Raw genomic sequence first — 18202 nt, 5'->3', positions numbered from 1 at the left:
GCTTTTTGCCGGACCTTCCACATTGAATATGACTGTTCCAGTTGGGACATTTTGACCCCTTTTGCAATTGTGCTATTTGATATAGGATTTATTAGTTTTTATGATTTCTTGCCATCGTACAATTTGATGCAGGATCTCTTTATGACTTTGCATAAGTCCCGCTCCCGGCCCTGGTGCAAGATTTTGCAGAGAAGTGTGTTCTACTGTCACTGGGTTGCTTTCTGGCAGAGCTGTGAGTTCTCTTTGTAATAACAGGACAAGGTAGGAGGAACTGATTTAGCCCTCGCCTGGAAGAGGAGTAACTCCATTGACATTCCGTTGTAATTTAGCAGTTGGTTAATGGCCACTTACTGGAGAATGTTACCAGGCTCTGCAGTGAGTGTTGTTAGAAAATGAATTCCTCTGTGTATTTCCCCAGGGCCCTTCTGCTTCTCCTCCAGGACATAACTCTGGACCACAGGAAGTGGCACTGTGTTGCAATCACAGCTTCACTGTTCCTTTGTATTATTTATTTTGTGTTTCAGAATTAAGTATATTGCTTTTAATGGAACCAGAGACTTGTCAGGAGCCCAGGGGGTGACATGGGGGTCACTGGGTTATTTTACTGGGTCTCTTGGACCTGAAGGTGCCCAGGGGCAGCCATGAGCCTCTGTCCAGCAATGTCAGTTTCACATGTAATTAGAGTCACCTAAGCTGAACATCACTCCATCTCCATGCCTTTACCCATGTCGTTATTTCACATGGCTTGTCACCTTCTGGGTTTTGTGTAATCACTCACTGCAAAACCTTTGATCAGCCACAGAGGTGAAAGAACGTGAATTTCCGAGTCTGCCGAACTTGGATAGAATTCTAGCTTCGTGACCTCGGACGAATCACTTAAACTCTCTGAGCCTCAGGGGTTTTACCTGTTAACAAATGGTGATGCGGGCTCCCAGGGATGAGGGATTGATGAAATGGTGAGTGGGTACAGCTGACACAGTGCCCAGAACATGCTAAACTTAAAATGCCAACTGAAAAATGAAGCAGTAGCAACAGAGTTCCTGTTTGTTGGGTTGGAGTATTAGGAACTGAGGGACAGGTGGGGGAAGAGAACTTATCCATTTGTTTTCTTTTGGATCCATTTGTATCCATTTGTGGAGGGAAAAAGAGATCTCGCCTTTTCCTTCCACACAAGGAAGACAAGAGGTGTCAGTGATGATGGTGTCACCGTGCTCTGGGGCCAGTCCGGTGGAGTCCCCTCTTCCCGCGGCCCCTGGGTTCTGAGGGCTGGTTTCTGGTCATACGGTGGAAAGCATATTGCCTCCAGCTGGATGGAGTGTCTTTTTGGGAGGCTTGGTCGTCTCCCAGGGGACTCCACACTGGGACGGCCACATCATTCCATCTGTGTGTCGTGTTTTCGGTTCTTTCTTCCTCCTGGGGCTCCCGTCCTTTCTGAAGTGAGTGAGATAATTGTCACCGGCCTCCCACTTAATTACTGTGTCTGCTGCTTCTCCTTTCCCACATGAACAGAGAAAGCCCATCAGGGCACTTGGCAGCCTCACTACCTGATGGCACCAGAGCTTGGATTTTTGAGGTCTGGTGGATTCCTGAGACTTTTCTCCGCGCCCCAGTCTGGACGGCGTCCCTGGGCCGGGCCTGCGGCCGCACTCAAGAACATGCCCAGCATGTCCAGGCGCTCCGCACACGACTGGCACACACTGATGGGGCTGTGGTTTGCTTCTCTTCCCTCCCCTCCCCCTCTAGAGTACAAGAAGAAGTATGGAGAGGAACACGGCTCCTGCCAGGCTGGGATAGCGGGCTTCTTCACTGAGGTGGGTATCACTCTTTGGGCCTTTCTCTTCTCTCATGGGTGTTTGTTTCCTGCATGGCTTCCCATCATATGGTAGATTAAAGTCCAGACTCTGTGTCTCGGCCCATGGGCCTGACTTTCTCCTTCACTCATCAGAGGACAACCCAGAGCTGCGGGAGGGGATGGGACAGTGAGGGGGAGAAAAGGCCTGTGACACCCACTGGTTTCAGCTGCTGCTGGACCATGCCAGATCCTTACTAGCATCATTATTACAGAGGTCCCCACGTGTGGTGTTTTGTGCACAAGTGCACATTTCTGTAGGTGAGCTGCACAGTAGAGGAACCGCTGTGTCGAAAGCTCTTCAAAATGTGAATTTTGACACATGCTGGCAAATTGCACTCCAGAAACATTTACCAGTTGACACTCCCCCCAGTTGTGTGTCATTGTCCCTACATCCTCTAACCAACACTTAAAATTTTTGTCATTAAAAAAAATGACATTGTGTTTTAATGGCCCTTTACCTAATTATTAGTGCAGTTGAGTATCCTTTTCAAATATTGGCCATTTGTGTTTACTTTTTCTGGAAATTGCCTGTTTATGTTCTTTGCCCATTATTATGTTATTTTTTAACTGTTGTTTTACTGATTTTTAGGATCTTGTATTTTCAGTAGTAATCTCATATCTCTTGTATGTGTTACAATATTTTTCACCAGTCTTTTACCTGATTTTTAAGTTTGCGTATGGTGTCTTTACTATATGGGCCTTGAACATTCATATTTGGTCAAATCTGTCAGTCTTTTTCTTTCTGGATTCTAGACCTCTCTGTTAGGAAGGTCGTCCCCATCCTAAGACTATGAAATATTCATGTGTATTTTATTCTGCCACTTTTATAGGTTAAAAAATATTTAAATCTTTAATCCATCTTAGATTTATGCGTGCAGACATTATACGGGAGAAATGAACTTCATTGTTTTCCTAAATGTGTGGTTGGTTGTTCTTTTTTTTTAAAAAATAAATTTATTTTATTTATTTTATTTTTTTTGGCTGCATTGGGTCTTCGTTAATGCGCGCGGGCTTTCTCTAGTGGCGGCGAGCCGGGGTTACTGTTTGTTTTGGTGCGTGGGCTTCTCATTGTGGTGGCTTCTCTTGTTGCGGAGCATGGCCTCTAGGCCTGCGGCCTTCAGTAGTTGTGGCACACGGGCTTCAGTAGTTGTGGCTTGCAGGCTCTAGAGTGCAGGCTCAGTAGTTGTGGCGCACGGGCTTAGTTGCTCCGCGGCATGTGGGATCTTCCGGAACCAGGGCTCGAACCCATGTCCCCTGCATTGGCAGGCGGATTCTTAACCACTGCGCCACCAAGAAAGCCGTGGTTGGTTGTTCTGATACTGCTTTTTTAAATGTTTTCTTTATCCCCGTTGATTTGAGATACCATCCTGCCATATGCCAAGGTTACCCATCTTCCATCTCAGTAAGCATATAGAGGGTGTAATTTTTATGGCTGTTGTTCCTCCGTTGAGATCTAGCAAGTATGACTCAACGCAGGAAGCAGCAGGGAACTGCTATAAGTTTACAGACACAGTGATGGCAGTGCCGTAAGAAAGTCTATTTGGGCTGGTCTTGTGCCCAGGTGTCTGGAAGTGGGAGAGCCTGGAGGAGGCCAGGTTGGAGGCTGTGGTGTGGTCCAGCCACAAAGGGACAGGGCAGCCTATGGGATGTTTTAGGAATAAAAATGATGAGGGGAGTCAGAAAATATGAAGGCAGTATCAGTGGGCTGGGTGACCAGAGGACTGTGGGGGGGGAGGAAGGGGGTTTTATGCCAGGTTTCTGGGGAACAGTGGTACTGGTGGAAAGGGGGCTGCCCAAGGAAGAATCCACTGGGAGAGGTAAACTGATGGGTCTGCTGTATACACATGCCATGTGAGGTGATGGGATGGGACACTCACATAGATGTTTTTAGAATCCAGCCTTGATTTGGCCAATGCTAGTATGTTTCTGAGGGGACTGGGTGTGCTTAGCATAGGGCCGGGGTTGGGGGGCTCTGAGCAGAATGTCTCCTGTAGACAGTGGGAGGAGAAAGTCAAGTCATCGCAGAAATGAGAACTCATTGGAGGTGTTGGTGGGGAGCTAGGGGAGAGGAAGAGTCCTGGGGAAGGGATGTCTCCAGCCGGAGAGTCAGGGAAGACGAGAGCATTGGGGCTAAGAGGGAGGAGGAGGAGGAGGAAGGACAAGGGTGTGGAGGGGAACCCGGGGGGCCGTGCCAGCTCCGGATTACCAGAGGACCTACTGGGACTCCAGAGCCTGAGGGAAGCAGGGTGCGGGCAGCAGTGGGGCTGGTGCGTGGAGCACTGCAGGGAGCCGGGCGGCAGTGAGCAGGAGGGCTCAGTCCTGACCCGGCCGCTTGGGGCCTTGGCCTCTGCTTCAGTTCCCAGGCTTTTGGCCTCCCTAAACAGGAGGTCTTTGAACTGCCAGTCTCCCTCGTTTCTGGAACTTCAGCTGTTGGAGGCCGAGCAGGAAATGTGGTTGAAGGGGTCAGGCAGCAATGCGCCCCTCTCCTGCCCTCCTGCTGACCTTGTCACTTGGGTTTGCCTTTGCTGGGAGCTGGGCTGTCCCTGCACAGGGCGGGCAGCTGCCTCCCAAGCTGGATGTGGTTCTGTGGCCTTCCGGTCATGGCCATGTTGCCCCAAACTACTCTGGCCCAAGGCGACTGCTTGACCTGAATGTCAGTGACCCTGGGGTTATCAAAGCTGTTTGAGTTATGGACACTGCATGAATTTTAGCCCAGCGTTGAGGACAAGGGAGAGCTTCCCGGGAACATATTTATTTTTGTAGTCTAGGATAACAGAGATAGATACTTTTAAGCAGCAAGAGAAGACTTGGCCCAACCCTGCTGGTGTCGGGGCACCACTGTGAGAGCCTGGGGACATCTGGGTGGAAATCCATCTGGCACAGACTTCTGTCACAGATCCCGAGGACTCTTCTGCCCCCTGCTTGTGCCAACCTACAGGGCACAGAGAAAAGCCCGTGGCTTCTCTCAGGCAACGCCAGGTACCCGTGTGCCTCAGGAGGTTCTGCCCCTTGCAGAAAGGCCCATGCTGTTGATTGATGGAGTTTCGCACACATGATTTAGGCAGTGGTGGCCTTGGGCTTTTGGAGAAGCTTGCACTTCTGCGTGTTACATTTGCGTTGTCTGTTCCTGGGTGGTGAGGAGCCAAGCATTGATCACATTTTCCTGGCACTTGTGGACAGTGTCAAAAGGGCCCAGGCTGCACCCACAGCGGATGGAAAAAGCCAAACAGGAGGGAGTTCCAGGGAGATGCTGTTTCCCTGCCCCCAGCCACAAGGGTCTCAGGCTGGGCCTCAGTTTACCTAGTTTGAACTGCAGGGAGAAGGGGGCATAAACAGTAAGAGGAGAGGGAAAAAAACCAAAAGCTGCTTGTTTTAAAGGTTTTTGAGGAGAAGGATGACCTTGTTTTATTCTCTTTGTAATGTTTGAGAGAGGGGATGCAGCGATACGTTAGACAGACATTTCTCAACTTTTATCCTGGATTAATCTGAATCATCAGAAAACAACATGTCCACTGCCTGGTGTCCCCAAGAGCCTTACAGGCCTCTGGTGGTGCTCAAAGCTTTGGCTCGTGAAGAGCTGCTGGTGGAGAAAGCTCTCCACTGTGTCTATGGCTGGCACTGGGGATACTGCTCATTTTGTCTTTCTGTGCCCTTTGTGTTCGGGCACTGATTACATATTCCTTTCTGAGCTTAAGACCAAGGAGAAAGTCTCCCTTCTCTGATGATCGTTTGTCTTTCTCATGCCCCTTCTAGAACCAGCACAGTCCCTTACACAGAACAGATGAGTATAAGGGGAATGAATGAATGCACTGCCCATGTTTGCCCAGGGCTGTGTCCTAAGTGCAGAAAGTGATATATTTTTATAAAACAGTGAGATACCCCTGAGGGTATCTGGTTTCTCATCCTCATAGCATCCTTGGAGATGGATTGGATCTCAGAACCTTAAAGTGAAGTGCTTCTCAGTGGTCATTCCTGGTCCACACCTTCATGAATTATCAACAGCAAACCATTCAGGCAGGAGTCTGGTGGCTTTTCTTCCAGCCATGCTCACACCCTGTTCTTTGGTAAGGTTCTTACCCGAATTGACCATAGAACATGTGTTGTTCAGAGTATTGTCCTGATGCTGCTGCTGCCACACACGTGCTCTCCTTTCTGTGTGCTCTGTCCTCCTCTCTCTGCTGTTCTATTAAGATGGCTCTGGCTTTTTCAGACATTTGCTCCCAGGGAATTCAGTGTCACTTTATGAAATGTCAACAGAAACTCAGAATTCTTAGGGCGGGATCTAGCCTCCAGGGACTTGTTGGAAACCAGCAGCTTCTGACAGCAGTGAGGCCAGCTCTGTAGAGAGGGGCCAGCCTGGAAGGATGTTTCTGAAGTATAACAGTGCGGGGACCCTAGAGGCCAAGGGTGGTGTGTGTGTGTCAGTAACAAGAGCATGACCTGTACAGTGTCCAGCATCTCCATGAGCCCAGAAGGCCTGTATCTTTGGGGTTTTTGTACAGCTGAGGGGTTTCCTCTAAAACTGTCTTTATTTTAACCCTTTTGGGTAGAATTTTTTCTAAACATTCTGTGCATTTCCTTGTTGCCTTACCCTGGGAATGTTTTACAAAGGGATTTGATTGATCTGTGGATCTGGTATAAGTAGGAGATACTTAATAAATATTGTGGAGTGAAAAGTTAATGAATTTGTTAGAAAAATAATTTTTATTATTTCTTACTGCAGTGTAGATACTTTAGAAAATATAGATAATCAAAGAGAAGGGATTTCCTGTTGGGGAAGGTTGGGGAAGGAAAGCCTCGATGATGTCTTTCTCTATTGGACTTACTTCACTGAGCATAATGCCCTCCAAGTTCATCCATGTTGCTGCAAATGGCAAAATTTCATTCTTTTTTAGGGCTGAGTCATATTCCGTTGTCTATATGTACCACATCTTCTCTATCTGTTCATCTGTGGATGGACACTTAGATTGCTTCCGTATATTGGCTATTATAAATAGTGCTGCTATGAACATTGGGGTGCTTCCTGGGCCTGTTTTAATAGTAGTGCTGTGTCTTGCTGTCTGTGGTCTCTTCTCTCCCCAGTCCACATCTTTCCTGTAGTGGGCCTCTTTGCTCTCTTGTTTTCGTTGTTTTGACTTTGCAATGAGCCTTTAGTGGCCAGAAAACCCAGCTTCAGAACCATTCCTGAGAATGAAGACTGGAGGGGATTTCTCTGGAGTGTCAGTACATCTTCTTTATCCATTCATCTGTTGATGGACGCATAGGTTGCTTCCATATCTTGGCAATTGTAAATCATTATGAATATGAAATTTTTTTTATTGCTCAGGTGAAGAAATTTTCTGGTGTGGCATCTTTACTTTAATTACGAGTTCTTTGTTGTGATTGTGGGTCTCATCACACCGCCTTCTCCCCTCTTCAGTTTCCTTCCCTGTTTACCTTTGGGTTTCTCTTCCATAGGAGCTGGTTGTGATGGGTGCCCCAGGGTCATTTTATTGGGCTGGGACGGTCAAAGTGCTGAACCTCACAGACAACACCTATTTCAAACTAAATGATGAAGTGATCATGAACAGGAGGTACACCTACCTGGGTGAGTAGCTCAAGGAGGTGACAGGTAAGAAAGGGGAAGTGGGAGTGATTACCACCAAGCTTGCCAGTGATTGCTTTACTGATGGAAAGGAGAGTTCGTTGGCTTTTACAACTGCTGTTCTACTTAGTTGCACTTTTAGCCAAGGGCATCACAACATTGAGCTCCACACATAGCAGGTAGAGAGAGAGGAGAACAAAGGACGGGACTAAATTAAAACTGTGTGATTTAATTAAAAAGCTGACAGTTGAACCTCCAAGGAAGCAAACATTTTCTTTTCCTATTTTAGCAATTACTCGGGTTCAGATGATTAGATACAAAACGAGTGTGAGAGAATCCTGTTTTTCCATGACTTTCCTTTGGATGAGGTCTCTGCTTTCTGGTCACAAAACTGGTTGCAAGTAGAAATAATAAGAACCAGAAATTAGCATGATGGATGGCAGCCTAATCCTGAGGTTTAATTAAAGGCTCAGAAAAACTTTTATTTTCTTAACCGTTTTAATCCTCTAGAAAGAAGGTAGACAAAACTTAAGGTAGCAGCCACCAGGCCAGAGTGACTCTGGACAAGACCATGCTTATTGGTGAACAGAGAGAGGCTGTCTTTACTTGTGTAAAAGACAATTTGACGTGGCTCTTTTCTTTAATTCAGGCCCTAAATGCTGTAATTCTGGGCTGAAAATGAAGCTAAATTTAGCAAGGTCTAATGATGAGAAAACAATGTTCTTTCACACTCATTACACTTAACTTAAATCTGGGGGAGTCCCTGACCCGCTTTTTGCATAGAGATTCGCTTGTGAGTTGGCAGGAGGGACTGCCTGTCTTGTCTTTTCCCCTCTAAGTCTTTTGCCCAGTAGCACCAACTGTGATACCTTTACTCGGAGTCTTTGGGGTGTTTGCTGCTCTGCGCACCCAGCTCCTTAAATGCTGTCATTTACTGGGGACTTACTCCATGCCAGGCTCTGCATATGATTTCTCTTAATACCTGGAGCAACCATTATTATTACCTACATTTTATAGGTAAAGAAACTGAGGTACAAAGAAGTCATTTAACTTGCCGAGGTCCCATGGTTCATCAGTAGCAAAGTGGGGATTTAAACCTGTGGTTTCTGAGCCCAGAGTCTAGGTGCTGAGCTGCCCACCTGTGTATACTCTGCAGACAGCCCCGCCCGCTGGTGTGGACCCCTCGCTGGGTTGGGAGCACCTTGGAGGAGGGGAGTTTGTCTGACATTTCCAGGACTTGGTATAGTGCCTGGTGCAGAGGAGGGACTCAACACATGTTTATTAGGTCAGAGAAAGAAGAGAAGGCACAAAAGAGCCCAGTTTGGACATGGCTTTAGGGTCGATAGGCCCTCTGAGCCTCAGGGCCCGTGGCTCCTTCCTGTGTGCCAAGCAGAGGCCTTCATGCTGCGGGATTGCAAGGCTCTCTTGAAGCTTTGATGTCACTCATAATAGTCTTAGGGAACGTGAGCTTCCAGTCTGAGAGAAATCAGCCACCTGGTGAGCAAGAGTTGATCATATGACACCATTACAAAATGCAAGCAGCTTATGATCATAACATTAGGGTTTGAGGATGAGGAAAAGGTTTGTAGAATATACAGCAGCCTGTACAGGGTTTTTACTGCCGGCAGGGCTCTCAGAAAGCAGGAGACATTTAGACTAAGCTCAGACAACTTTTACCTTTGTTTCTAGATTTTTTTTGCATCCGTGGATTCTTTGCTCAGCCATCCATCTACCCACCCACCCACTGTCAGCTTTTTTCTGGCTCTTCTTAGGAGGGGGTGTGCATAATGGTTCACAGCAAGGGCTTTGGAGACACACAGATTGGATTTGAATCTTGCTGTGTGATCTTGGGTGTGTTGCTTACCCACATTTAGTCCCTGTTTCTGTATCTGTGAAATAGAGTTGGGAGATTATAAGAGACAGTGGCATCTGAAGACGCGTGTAAGAATGTTCATAGCAGCTTTATTCACAATAAAGCTGAAATAACTGGAAACAACCTAAATGCCCAGCAGTAGGAGAATAAAGACATTATGATATGATCATACAATGGAACATACCCATCCATAAAAAGAAACTAGTACCACACTCAGCAGCATGGATGAGCCTCACAGAAGTTATGCTGAGGGAAGTTTGGAACAGGCACACGTAATATATGGTGACAGAAATCAGGAGAGGGGTGACCCGTGCAGGGGAGGGTAGTGACTGGGAGAGGGAATGAGGGGACCTTTTGGGCTCGTGGTTGTGTGGTTATAGTCACTCTGGCTGGTGATTGCATGGTTATGTCCATGTGTACACACTTGTTAAATTCTACACTTTAGATGTGTGTACTTTACTGTATGAAAATTGTATCTCAAAAAGGAAAAAATAGATGTGGAGTATTTAGCACAGCACTCAGAAAGCACTCTTTCCTGCCCTGGAGTCCTTGTGAACGTGTCTTTTTGTGAGATGAGCCATTCCAGTGTGAGAAGACTGACAGCTGCCATTTATTCCCTGATAATTTATGTTCCAAGAATAACTGGATCATAATTGTCCAGATAAGGGATGCTTGAGAAACATTGTCCTCTGATGGATCTTCTTTCTCCACCCCTTCCTTGGTTTCTCCCCGTCTTCTGCAGGTTATGCAGTTACTGCCGGACACTTTTCTCACGTGTCCACCACTGATGTGGTAGGAGGTGCCCCTCAGGACGAAGGCATTGGGAAGGTGAGGAACAAAGTCTATGGAATAGCACAGGGTCAGACAGGGGGAGCATGCTGCCACTCTTTTTGAGGTTTGTCAACTCACTTTGATGTGAACATTCTGCTGGGCGGCTGGCAGGTAAATGATGAAATATTGAGGAATCATCTGTTCATCTCCATCCAGCCTCTTTTGAGAATTTACTTTGAAAGCTTCATCCGATTATGAATACTATTCCCAGACCTCTCCATTCTCTGCACTTTGTCATCTGAGAATGTTTTTCGTGACTGATGCTGTGTGTGTGAGAGATGATTAATATTGACCCGTGGTATTGTGCCATTCTCCAAAGGAAGGGTGTCCAGCGCTACCCGACTTCAAACCCTCCCCTCTCCCAAATCCTTTCCAAGTTTGACTTAATGGAACCAGGTCTAGTCCCAGATATCTTTGGGGCCTTTTTATTTATCTTTAGGCCTAGATTCTCACATTTTTTCCTCCAGTGTTTTAGAAACAAGACCAGTTCAGCCCAGAGGCTAGACTGGGAATATATGGGTCTCTTTCCCTAAAGTATCTGCCCAGAGTTTAAAAAGACCCCATGGATCTAGGACCATCAGAATCCCTTTGGGAATCATGGCATCTATGGGGCCTGAAGTATGGAGGACTATGTTTGTTGAATCTTTAGCTCCAGGCTACAGGAAGTCCAGTTGAGTCGGTCCAGATGAGTCAGGAATCTGCATTTTAACAAGCTCCATAGTTTGTTTGATAGTTACGACTGAAGAGAGGAATGGTCTTTGGGTCTGAGCCCATAAGGGGTGGACCTTTGATAGAATCTGGCTGTATCTCTGGGGGCTTGGAAAAGTGGATTCTGGAGAGGCCCAGACAGACCGAGACCACTGGTAACTGGAGCCTTCGGCCAGGATGTCAGTCTGATCAGCGGACAAGGCGAGACTGCTGGGCATTCATGAGGGTCATTTTCCTGGATCCTCCTGGGCAGGAGTTAGGAGTCAACACTCAGATTTCTGGAGCACATGCCTCCCTCCCTGTTAACACCGATGCCATCTTCCTTGAAAACGAAGCCACGTTAAAAACCCAGGGCCCTGAGCACAGGGGAGGTGTGCAGATGAACTCTGATAACTTCCAGCAAGGGGTGAGTCTTTCCGAGTCACATGAATTCCTCTGCGTGGTGGAGGGACAGAGCCAAGGGCTGTCCCCACATTGATAATCTCTTCTGGGGGAGGAGCTGCGTGTGACCAGGCATCTCTGTAGCTGGTAAACACGCCTACCTCCCAATTCACAGCAGTGTGGATGCCTCAGTGCTGCTGACAGCAGCTTTGTTTTGTTTTAAATCACCAGTTACAGACAACTTGATCTAATTGTCTTCTCTTCAGATGGTTGGGATAACTGTATAGTCCCTGTCAAGCCTTAGGATGAGAATGGTACTTAAAACTGATAGAGCCAGGCAGAGGGCATCCTGGATCTAGTTAACAAAGATGAACATAAAAATGCTGCTTTCAGCTGGATCCCCCGAGAGGTGCTGGGGAGACTGGTCGTAGTTGGCAAAGTTGCTGACGGTTCCACATTGCCAGGCCTGGGAGCTGGTACAGACTTGCTTCCCAAGGACCCCAGGATGGCTCTCTGGCCTTCAGGATCTTGGTGGTTATCGTTTCTGGTATTGGGGCAGGAAAGCATTCACACTAAGATGGTGATTCCTGACCCCATGGGAGGCTCCCTGACACTGGTTCTCATGGGACACTCGCTCTTCCCTTAAGATGCAACTTGAAAAAGAACTTCCACACTCATGTCATTTAGCAAGTTCTACACAAACAGTCCTTTCTGTGGTGGAAATTCATGGTGTAAATGCACAGGCTAAAGGCTTTGAAAGGTCCCCAGTAAAGGAATTTATTTAATGTTTAACTCTGGCATTTTGCAAACTAAACGCATATTTACCCAAGCAGATCTCATGACACTAACGTTCTGTGGAATCACTTTGTCTAAAATACTCACGTCCATCCCTCCTCTTACACAGTTGGCCCTCCCTACCTGTGGGTTTCCACATCTGTGGATTCAACCAAACATGGATGGAAAATATTTGGGGAAAAAAATTCTAGAAAGTTCTAAAAGCAAATCTTGAATTTGCCACCCAACTATTTACATAGCATTTACACTGTATTTACAACTATTTACATAGTATTTACATTGTGTTAGATAGTCTAAGTAATGTAGGGATGATTGCTTAGGTTACATGCAAACACTACTCCATTTTACTTAAGGGACTTGAGCATCTGTGGATTTTGCTATCCTGGGGGTTCTGGAGCCCCATCCCCCACAAACGCCAAAGGATGACTGTATTGTGATACCTGCTAAAGCTCTAACTAATAGGAAGGAAGGAAGTGTTTCGAGGAAGAAAATCCTTTTCCCAGGAGTTGACTTTTTGGTAGTAATTTGGAAGCTCCTTAGGTCTTACTGGGCATGGCTTCCATAAACATTGTGGCTCAGGAGGCATGGAGGTGATTTCTGCCTCAGGATTGAAGGACAGTTTCTTTGCAGAGTGGGTAAAATGATTTGTCATCAGCTAGTGTAGGCACACCTGCATGTGTCTGGTCAGGCATTTACATAGAACTCCCAGAAGGATGCTGATAAATATCTTTGGTCATTGCTTCCATCTTAACTGGATTTTTTTTTCCTTCCATAGGTTTATATTTTTAGAGCTGACCGAAGATCGGGCACCTTAATTAAGATTTTTCAGGCATCAGGTAAAAAGGTGAGATCCTTGGGATTAGTGTCTTGTTTGTTTGTTTGAGAGATGTCATCATGTGGGAATCAGTTCTTACTTTTTAGAATATTGGTTTAAAGGCCCATCTGTGCCCTACATTTACATGACATGTTCAGTTGCATGTTGGAGCCTTTACCTTCTCAGCATTGTGTGTGACCTGCAGATTCCTGGGATTCACGTGTACTGAGACGGGGAGCGAGATGAGTTTGTACACGGGCAAGTTACAGCACAGAGGTCTAAAAGGTTGTCTGCGGTTCAGATACTCATCAAAATGACTATGTACTCTGTTTCTTTCTGCCTTTATCTTTCTGCCTCTCTGTCCCTCTCCGTCTGTCTTTCTCCCAGCTCCAGAGAGATCAGGCATTGTTGAGTATAGATACATGATCGATTACTTTCAAAGGAGGCAGGCAGATAGATGGTTCTCACTCTCCCTATCTCACCAACCCAAAGCTGCCCCTCCTGCTAATGCCCTCTGCCATTATCGCCATGGAGACTGTTGCCACACAAAAAGCAAACAAATATCACCAGGTTCCTTTTAGAACTTTGAAATAGAAATAGCTGGGGAAGGCTGCCCTGAAATTAGTCCTGGGCAAGGTTTATCTGCCTGTGTCATCTTATTATCCTTACCCTGTTGCTAATTCTCTCTCCATTTCCTGCAAGTTTCCATTATATTGTACCGTAGTCTGAAATTAAGGCAGGTAGAGATTCCTTTGATTAATAAGCACCATTTTTTGTGGGCTTATCAGTGGTGCACACCTTGGCATGGCTTCGATCGGCAGGATTGTTTGGTAAGATTGGCCGCTCTAAGAGGAGACAAGTTTAGGTGGGGAGGTGAAGGGGGTGATTTGAAGAGTTGTCTTGGTAGAGGCCGTAGTGAGCTCGGGGAAGAAGCACAGGACTTGGGACTTGGGAGGGAGATTTGAGGAGATAGGTAAAATTGCCTTCTGACATTCTCCTACCGTTACACTAAGAAGAGGGGGAAAAAATGATGTTTCCATCCTGGGTGGGCCATGTGCCCCAGTTCAGGTCCTGCTGTGTTAGACCTGCCTCATGCCAGCCTGGCACCACTGCATATTGTTCTGATGGGGAGTCATAGTCTGAGTTCCAGAAATCCCACTCACAAGTAGAGCTTTTTGCAGTTTTAACAACCATCATGTGTATTTTTAGTATATAACTGTCATAACCTTTTCAATAAAAAATACATCACCAAACTCAGTTTTGTGAGGTTTTCCCTGAGAGCAGCTCTGCGTTCCCCCGGGAACTATGCAAGCCTGTGTTATTTTAACATTTCCAAAACCCCAAAGCAACAACACTGGAAAAAGACTGTGAGCAATTCTGCAAAAAAAGGATTTCCAAGCACCTCTAAAGTTAGAAAATAAATAACCCCGTGCCATTTCTGAGAAAGAGTCCCAAAGAGCAAGTAGGGTGTAAATGCTGCTAAGCCTAACATTTTAGCTCTTTATCCAAAAAAAATAAATGGGTGAGTTTTCCTGTGGAAAACCCTCCCTCCCTCCCTCTGCTCCCCTTCCAATGTACCTCGGCTTGACAGCATGAAATTATTCCCCCCCCCCAGCTTTATTGAGATATAATTGATATATAACACGTTCAAGGTGTACAGTGTGATGACTTGGTACACATATATATTGTGAAATGATGACCACACTGAGGTTTGCTAACACATCTATCATCTTATGTAACTACTGTTTTTTTTAGGGAGTCTTTAAAGTGAATTGTGGGGCTTAAACACACTTATCACCCTATTTTTATTATTTTTAAAATTTATTTCTTTTTTTTGCTGCGCTTTGTGGCATGCGGGATCTTAGTTCCCCAACCAGGGATCAAACCCATGCCCCCTGCAGTGGGAGTATGGAGTCTTAACCACTGGACCACCAGGGAAGTCCCTATCACCCTATTTTTAGAATATTTTCATGTTCAGCTGTCACCGTGCCTCCCCGCTGCTTCCTGTGTCCCCACCTCCACTGCCCGCTGCCTGTGCCCAGGACAGGCCCAGCTGATGCTAGTCATCCTGGTGTAAACAACAGTCTATAATTGGGCCCTTTCTCTTTCCCAGAACCCTCCCTGTTTAGATGATAGCTTTCATGGCTACCCATCTGTGTCTGGGTCATGGGCAGGTTTGGGGGAGCAGATTTGAGAGTGGGTGATGTGAGAGGGAAAGGTTTGAGAACCTGCTTTTCCAAATTTCCCGAGGACATGATGACGTGGGTTCCAGCACAGACCAACCTGCAGGTCAGCTTGAGTGTCCTCATTATGACACGACAGGGCTCCCTGAGGAGGGGACCATGGGCCAGCTGTCTCACCTCCCAGCTCCAGAGCTGCCATTCATTTTCCTTGGGGCTCTTCTCGCCCTCACCTTGAACCATTGTAACATATGTCCTTCACTCTGCCATCTTGTTTCACCATCTTCCAGCTTACCCCCGTCATCATCTTTCTGATTTTGAAATAAACCATTCCTCCCTTTAGACATCTTATTCTGCTTGTGGCAGAAGAAATGAGAAATTCTTGTCCCACTGACTTCTCCATTATTTCATTGGGAAAGGACATGACCCCAGGCTTTCAAAGGATGCCTTTGCTTTACCCCTGTGTCCGGAGCCACACATAGAGGAGGGTTCTGACTCAGGAAACCCCTGATCCACTTCTGCTTCCGTGTGGCCAGAATCTGGTCAGAGAGTTCTGTCTCCTGGCCGTAAGAGAGACAAAACCCCAAATGGTTCTGGTCTTTACTGGTTGACATCCTTCGTATAGTGCACTCAAGAAATCACCAATACACGTGCAATTCCATTGCTATGACATGTGTCCTCATATTTCCAGGCTGATGGGAGAGCTCTGATCAAGGAACACTCACCCCAAAGCATGTCGTTGCCCTATCGAAGTTTCATTGCAGTAATTGAGTATGTGAAGTGTTTATATGTCAAAACTTAGATAGGAAACTTCACGTACGGGGATTTCTGATTGAACACCGATGAAGATGCCAAGTTAAATAGACCATTGGAATGAAACAAATAGTTCCCCTGGGACTCAGCCAGAGAGAACAGCCAGCAGCTTCGGTCTTCAGGGCCTTGCCTGGGTCTTAGCGGTTTCTTTTACTAAAGTCAAGATAGGGACATTGGCAAGGCCACTGAATTGGTGACTGTCAACTGGTTTCTGCCCACCCCCCCACCCCATGATTCTGAAACTTCCCCGTGCCCTTCTCCCTTGGGAAGGGGGCAGGTGGGGATGGGGGTTGGGTGGAAGTGACCTCGGCATGTGACTGGGAGGGACTTGAGTCCTTTCCCAGGCTGAGCTGCAGGAAATAGACCAAAGTACCCTCCACCTCTCTCAAACTCCCCTGGGTTAGCTACCAACAAACAGCAAAAGAAAATGCTTGTTCATGTCTGTAAAACCAGAGCCCTTTTATTTGAAAACATTTATTTTAAAAGGATAGTTTTTTTTTTTTTTTTTTTAATTAAAAACAGAGGTCGCCCACTGGCAGCCTTTGGAAAGGATACAGCCTACAAAAATTTTCATTTGGCCTGCATGGTATGTTTGTTTATTATTTTTTAATATGAATTAGTTGTCAGCATTTTAAAAATAGGCAATTCAAATAAAATTTTAGAGCTTTGGTTTCTCTTGAAAAATGAGATGATTGGCCTTTTCTGGGTCAATCAGGAGTTGACTGCCCCTGGGTGGGGATTGCTCCTTTAGCTGGGTCTGTGGACTCTAGTTTGCTGCAGTCTCCACCATTCTCTATCGTTTCTTAGACACAGAAGCTGAGTGTCACTCGCCACCTGTAAGCATGCCTGCACTGTTGTTTGCTTTTTCCTTATACCTGTTGTATCACCTGCCTGGATCCCATTGGATTGTGTTTGAGACCCCCAATTTAAAATAACAGGTACTGAGTCAGACAGAGAAAGACAAAGCACATTATACCACTTATATGTGGAATCTAAAAAAATGATACAAATGAACTTATTTACAAAACAGAAATAGACTCACAGACATAGAAACCAAATTTAGGATACCAAAGGGGAAAGGTGGTGGGGGGAGGGATAAATTAGGAGTTTGAGATTAACACAAACACATTAATAAATATGAAATAGATAAACAACAAGGGCCTACCGTGTAGCACAGGGAACTATATTCAGTATCCTGATTGAATATAATTGAATATAGTAATCGAATATATATTGAATATAGTAATAACATAATGGGAAAGAATCTAAAAAAGTATGTGTGTATATATATGGAAAAGAATTTTTTCAGATTCTTTTCCATATATATGTATACATACACATGTATAACTGAATCACTTTGCTGTACACCTGAAACTAATACGTTGTAAATCAACTATACTTCAATTAAAAAAATAGTAAAAAATAAAATAACAGGTACTGAATTAAGCTATGATTAAGCCAATAGAACCTGGCTGTTTTCCTTCATCCTCCAAATGGTCTTCTGAGTTGTACCTTTTTCTGTTACTTCAGCTCACACCTTCCTAACCAATCTTCAGCTATGCCCAGGACTGGGCAAGGGTAATCTGTTTCCCATGTAACATTTATTTTCATGCCTGCCTTGTGCTGTGAAATTCCATATTCCTAACTTGCTCGGCCTTGTCAAATGTCTGATATACGAGGCACTTTTATTATGGCTGTAACCTATGTCTGCAGCCTCAGCTTGCATTTGTAAAAGCAGTACCTTGTTCTCCAGGGATCAGTCCATTTGCTTCCCCCTTGGTGGGGCTCCAAGCCAGTGAACGTGGGTCTCACTTTGACCGGGGGGCCCACGTGGCTGCCAGGAGGCCAGGGGAGTCGGGATCTCACCGTGGCCCAGGCATTCTGGTTTCCAGGGTGCATGGCTGGCACAACCTCCGAGGGGCTTGGGAGCAGATGTTTGTCAGGCTGGGCAGCTGGAGGAAGGCAGGGGCCTTGTGTGTGAGGACGGACACTGAACGCTTTGTTGCAACTTGACTTGGTTGCAGATGGGCTCTTACTTCGGCTCCTCCTTATGTGCAGTTGACCTGAACGTGGACGGCCTCTCTGACCTGCTCGTGGGGGCCCCCATGTTTTCTGAGATCAGGGACGAAGGGCAGGTCACTGTCTACATCAACAGAGGAAACGTGAGTACAGAGCTGGGCAACATGTGGACAGGGTGTGGGAGAGGGATGTTGGCCCGGGGGAGTAGTGACTGAGCCCCATCACCCAGAGGAGGTAAAAAGACACGCTTCTTACCTTCAAAAAGCTCCGTGTTCCATCAATGGAAAGTTATACTCAGTGTTGTGACTGCAAACATACAGGGGTCCAGAAAAATCTTAATGACTAAAGTTGA

At 46.1% G+C, this 18202-nt stretch overlaps 1 protein-coding gene across 9 annotated transcripts in view; it reads left to right on the top strand.

Moving 5' to 3' along the window:
• Nucleotides 1-18202, top strand: part of ITGA9 (integrin subunit alpha 9) — a 356726-nt gene that overhangs the window by 43613 nt on the left and 294911 nt on the right. For all 9 annotated transcript variants that reach the window (XR_014232874.1, XM_082348371.1, XM_082348369.1 and 6 more), the window contains exons 5-9: nt 1744-1811; nt 7310-7439; nt 10052-10137; nt 12800-12868; nt 17856-17993. Coding sequence is in view for 8 of the 9 variants with exons in the window: in XM_082348371.1 (XP_082204497.1) it covers nt 1744-1811; nt 7310-7439; nt 10052-10137; nt 12800-12868; nt 17856-17993 (491 nt within the window). In the remaining variant the exon portion in view is untranslated. The remainder of the gene's footprint in view (nt 1-1743; nt 1812-7309; nt 7440-10051; nt 10138-12799; nt 12869-17855; nt 17994-18202) is intronic.

This window comes from Balaenoptera borealis (genome assembly GCF_965194805.1).
Source record: "Balaenoptera borealis genome assembly, chromosome: 12".
Lineage (NCBI taxonomy): Eukaryota > Metazoa > Chordata > Mammalia > Artiodactyla > Balaenopteridae > Balaenoptera > Balaenoptera borealis.
This window is presented reverse-complemented; position numbering and strand designations above follow the sequence as displayed.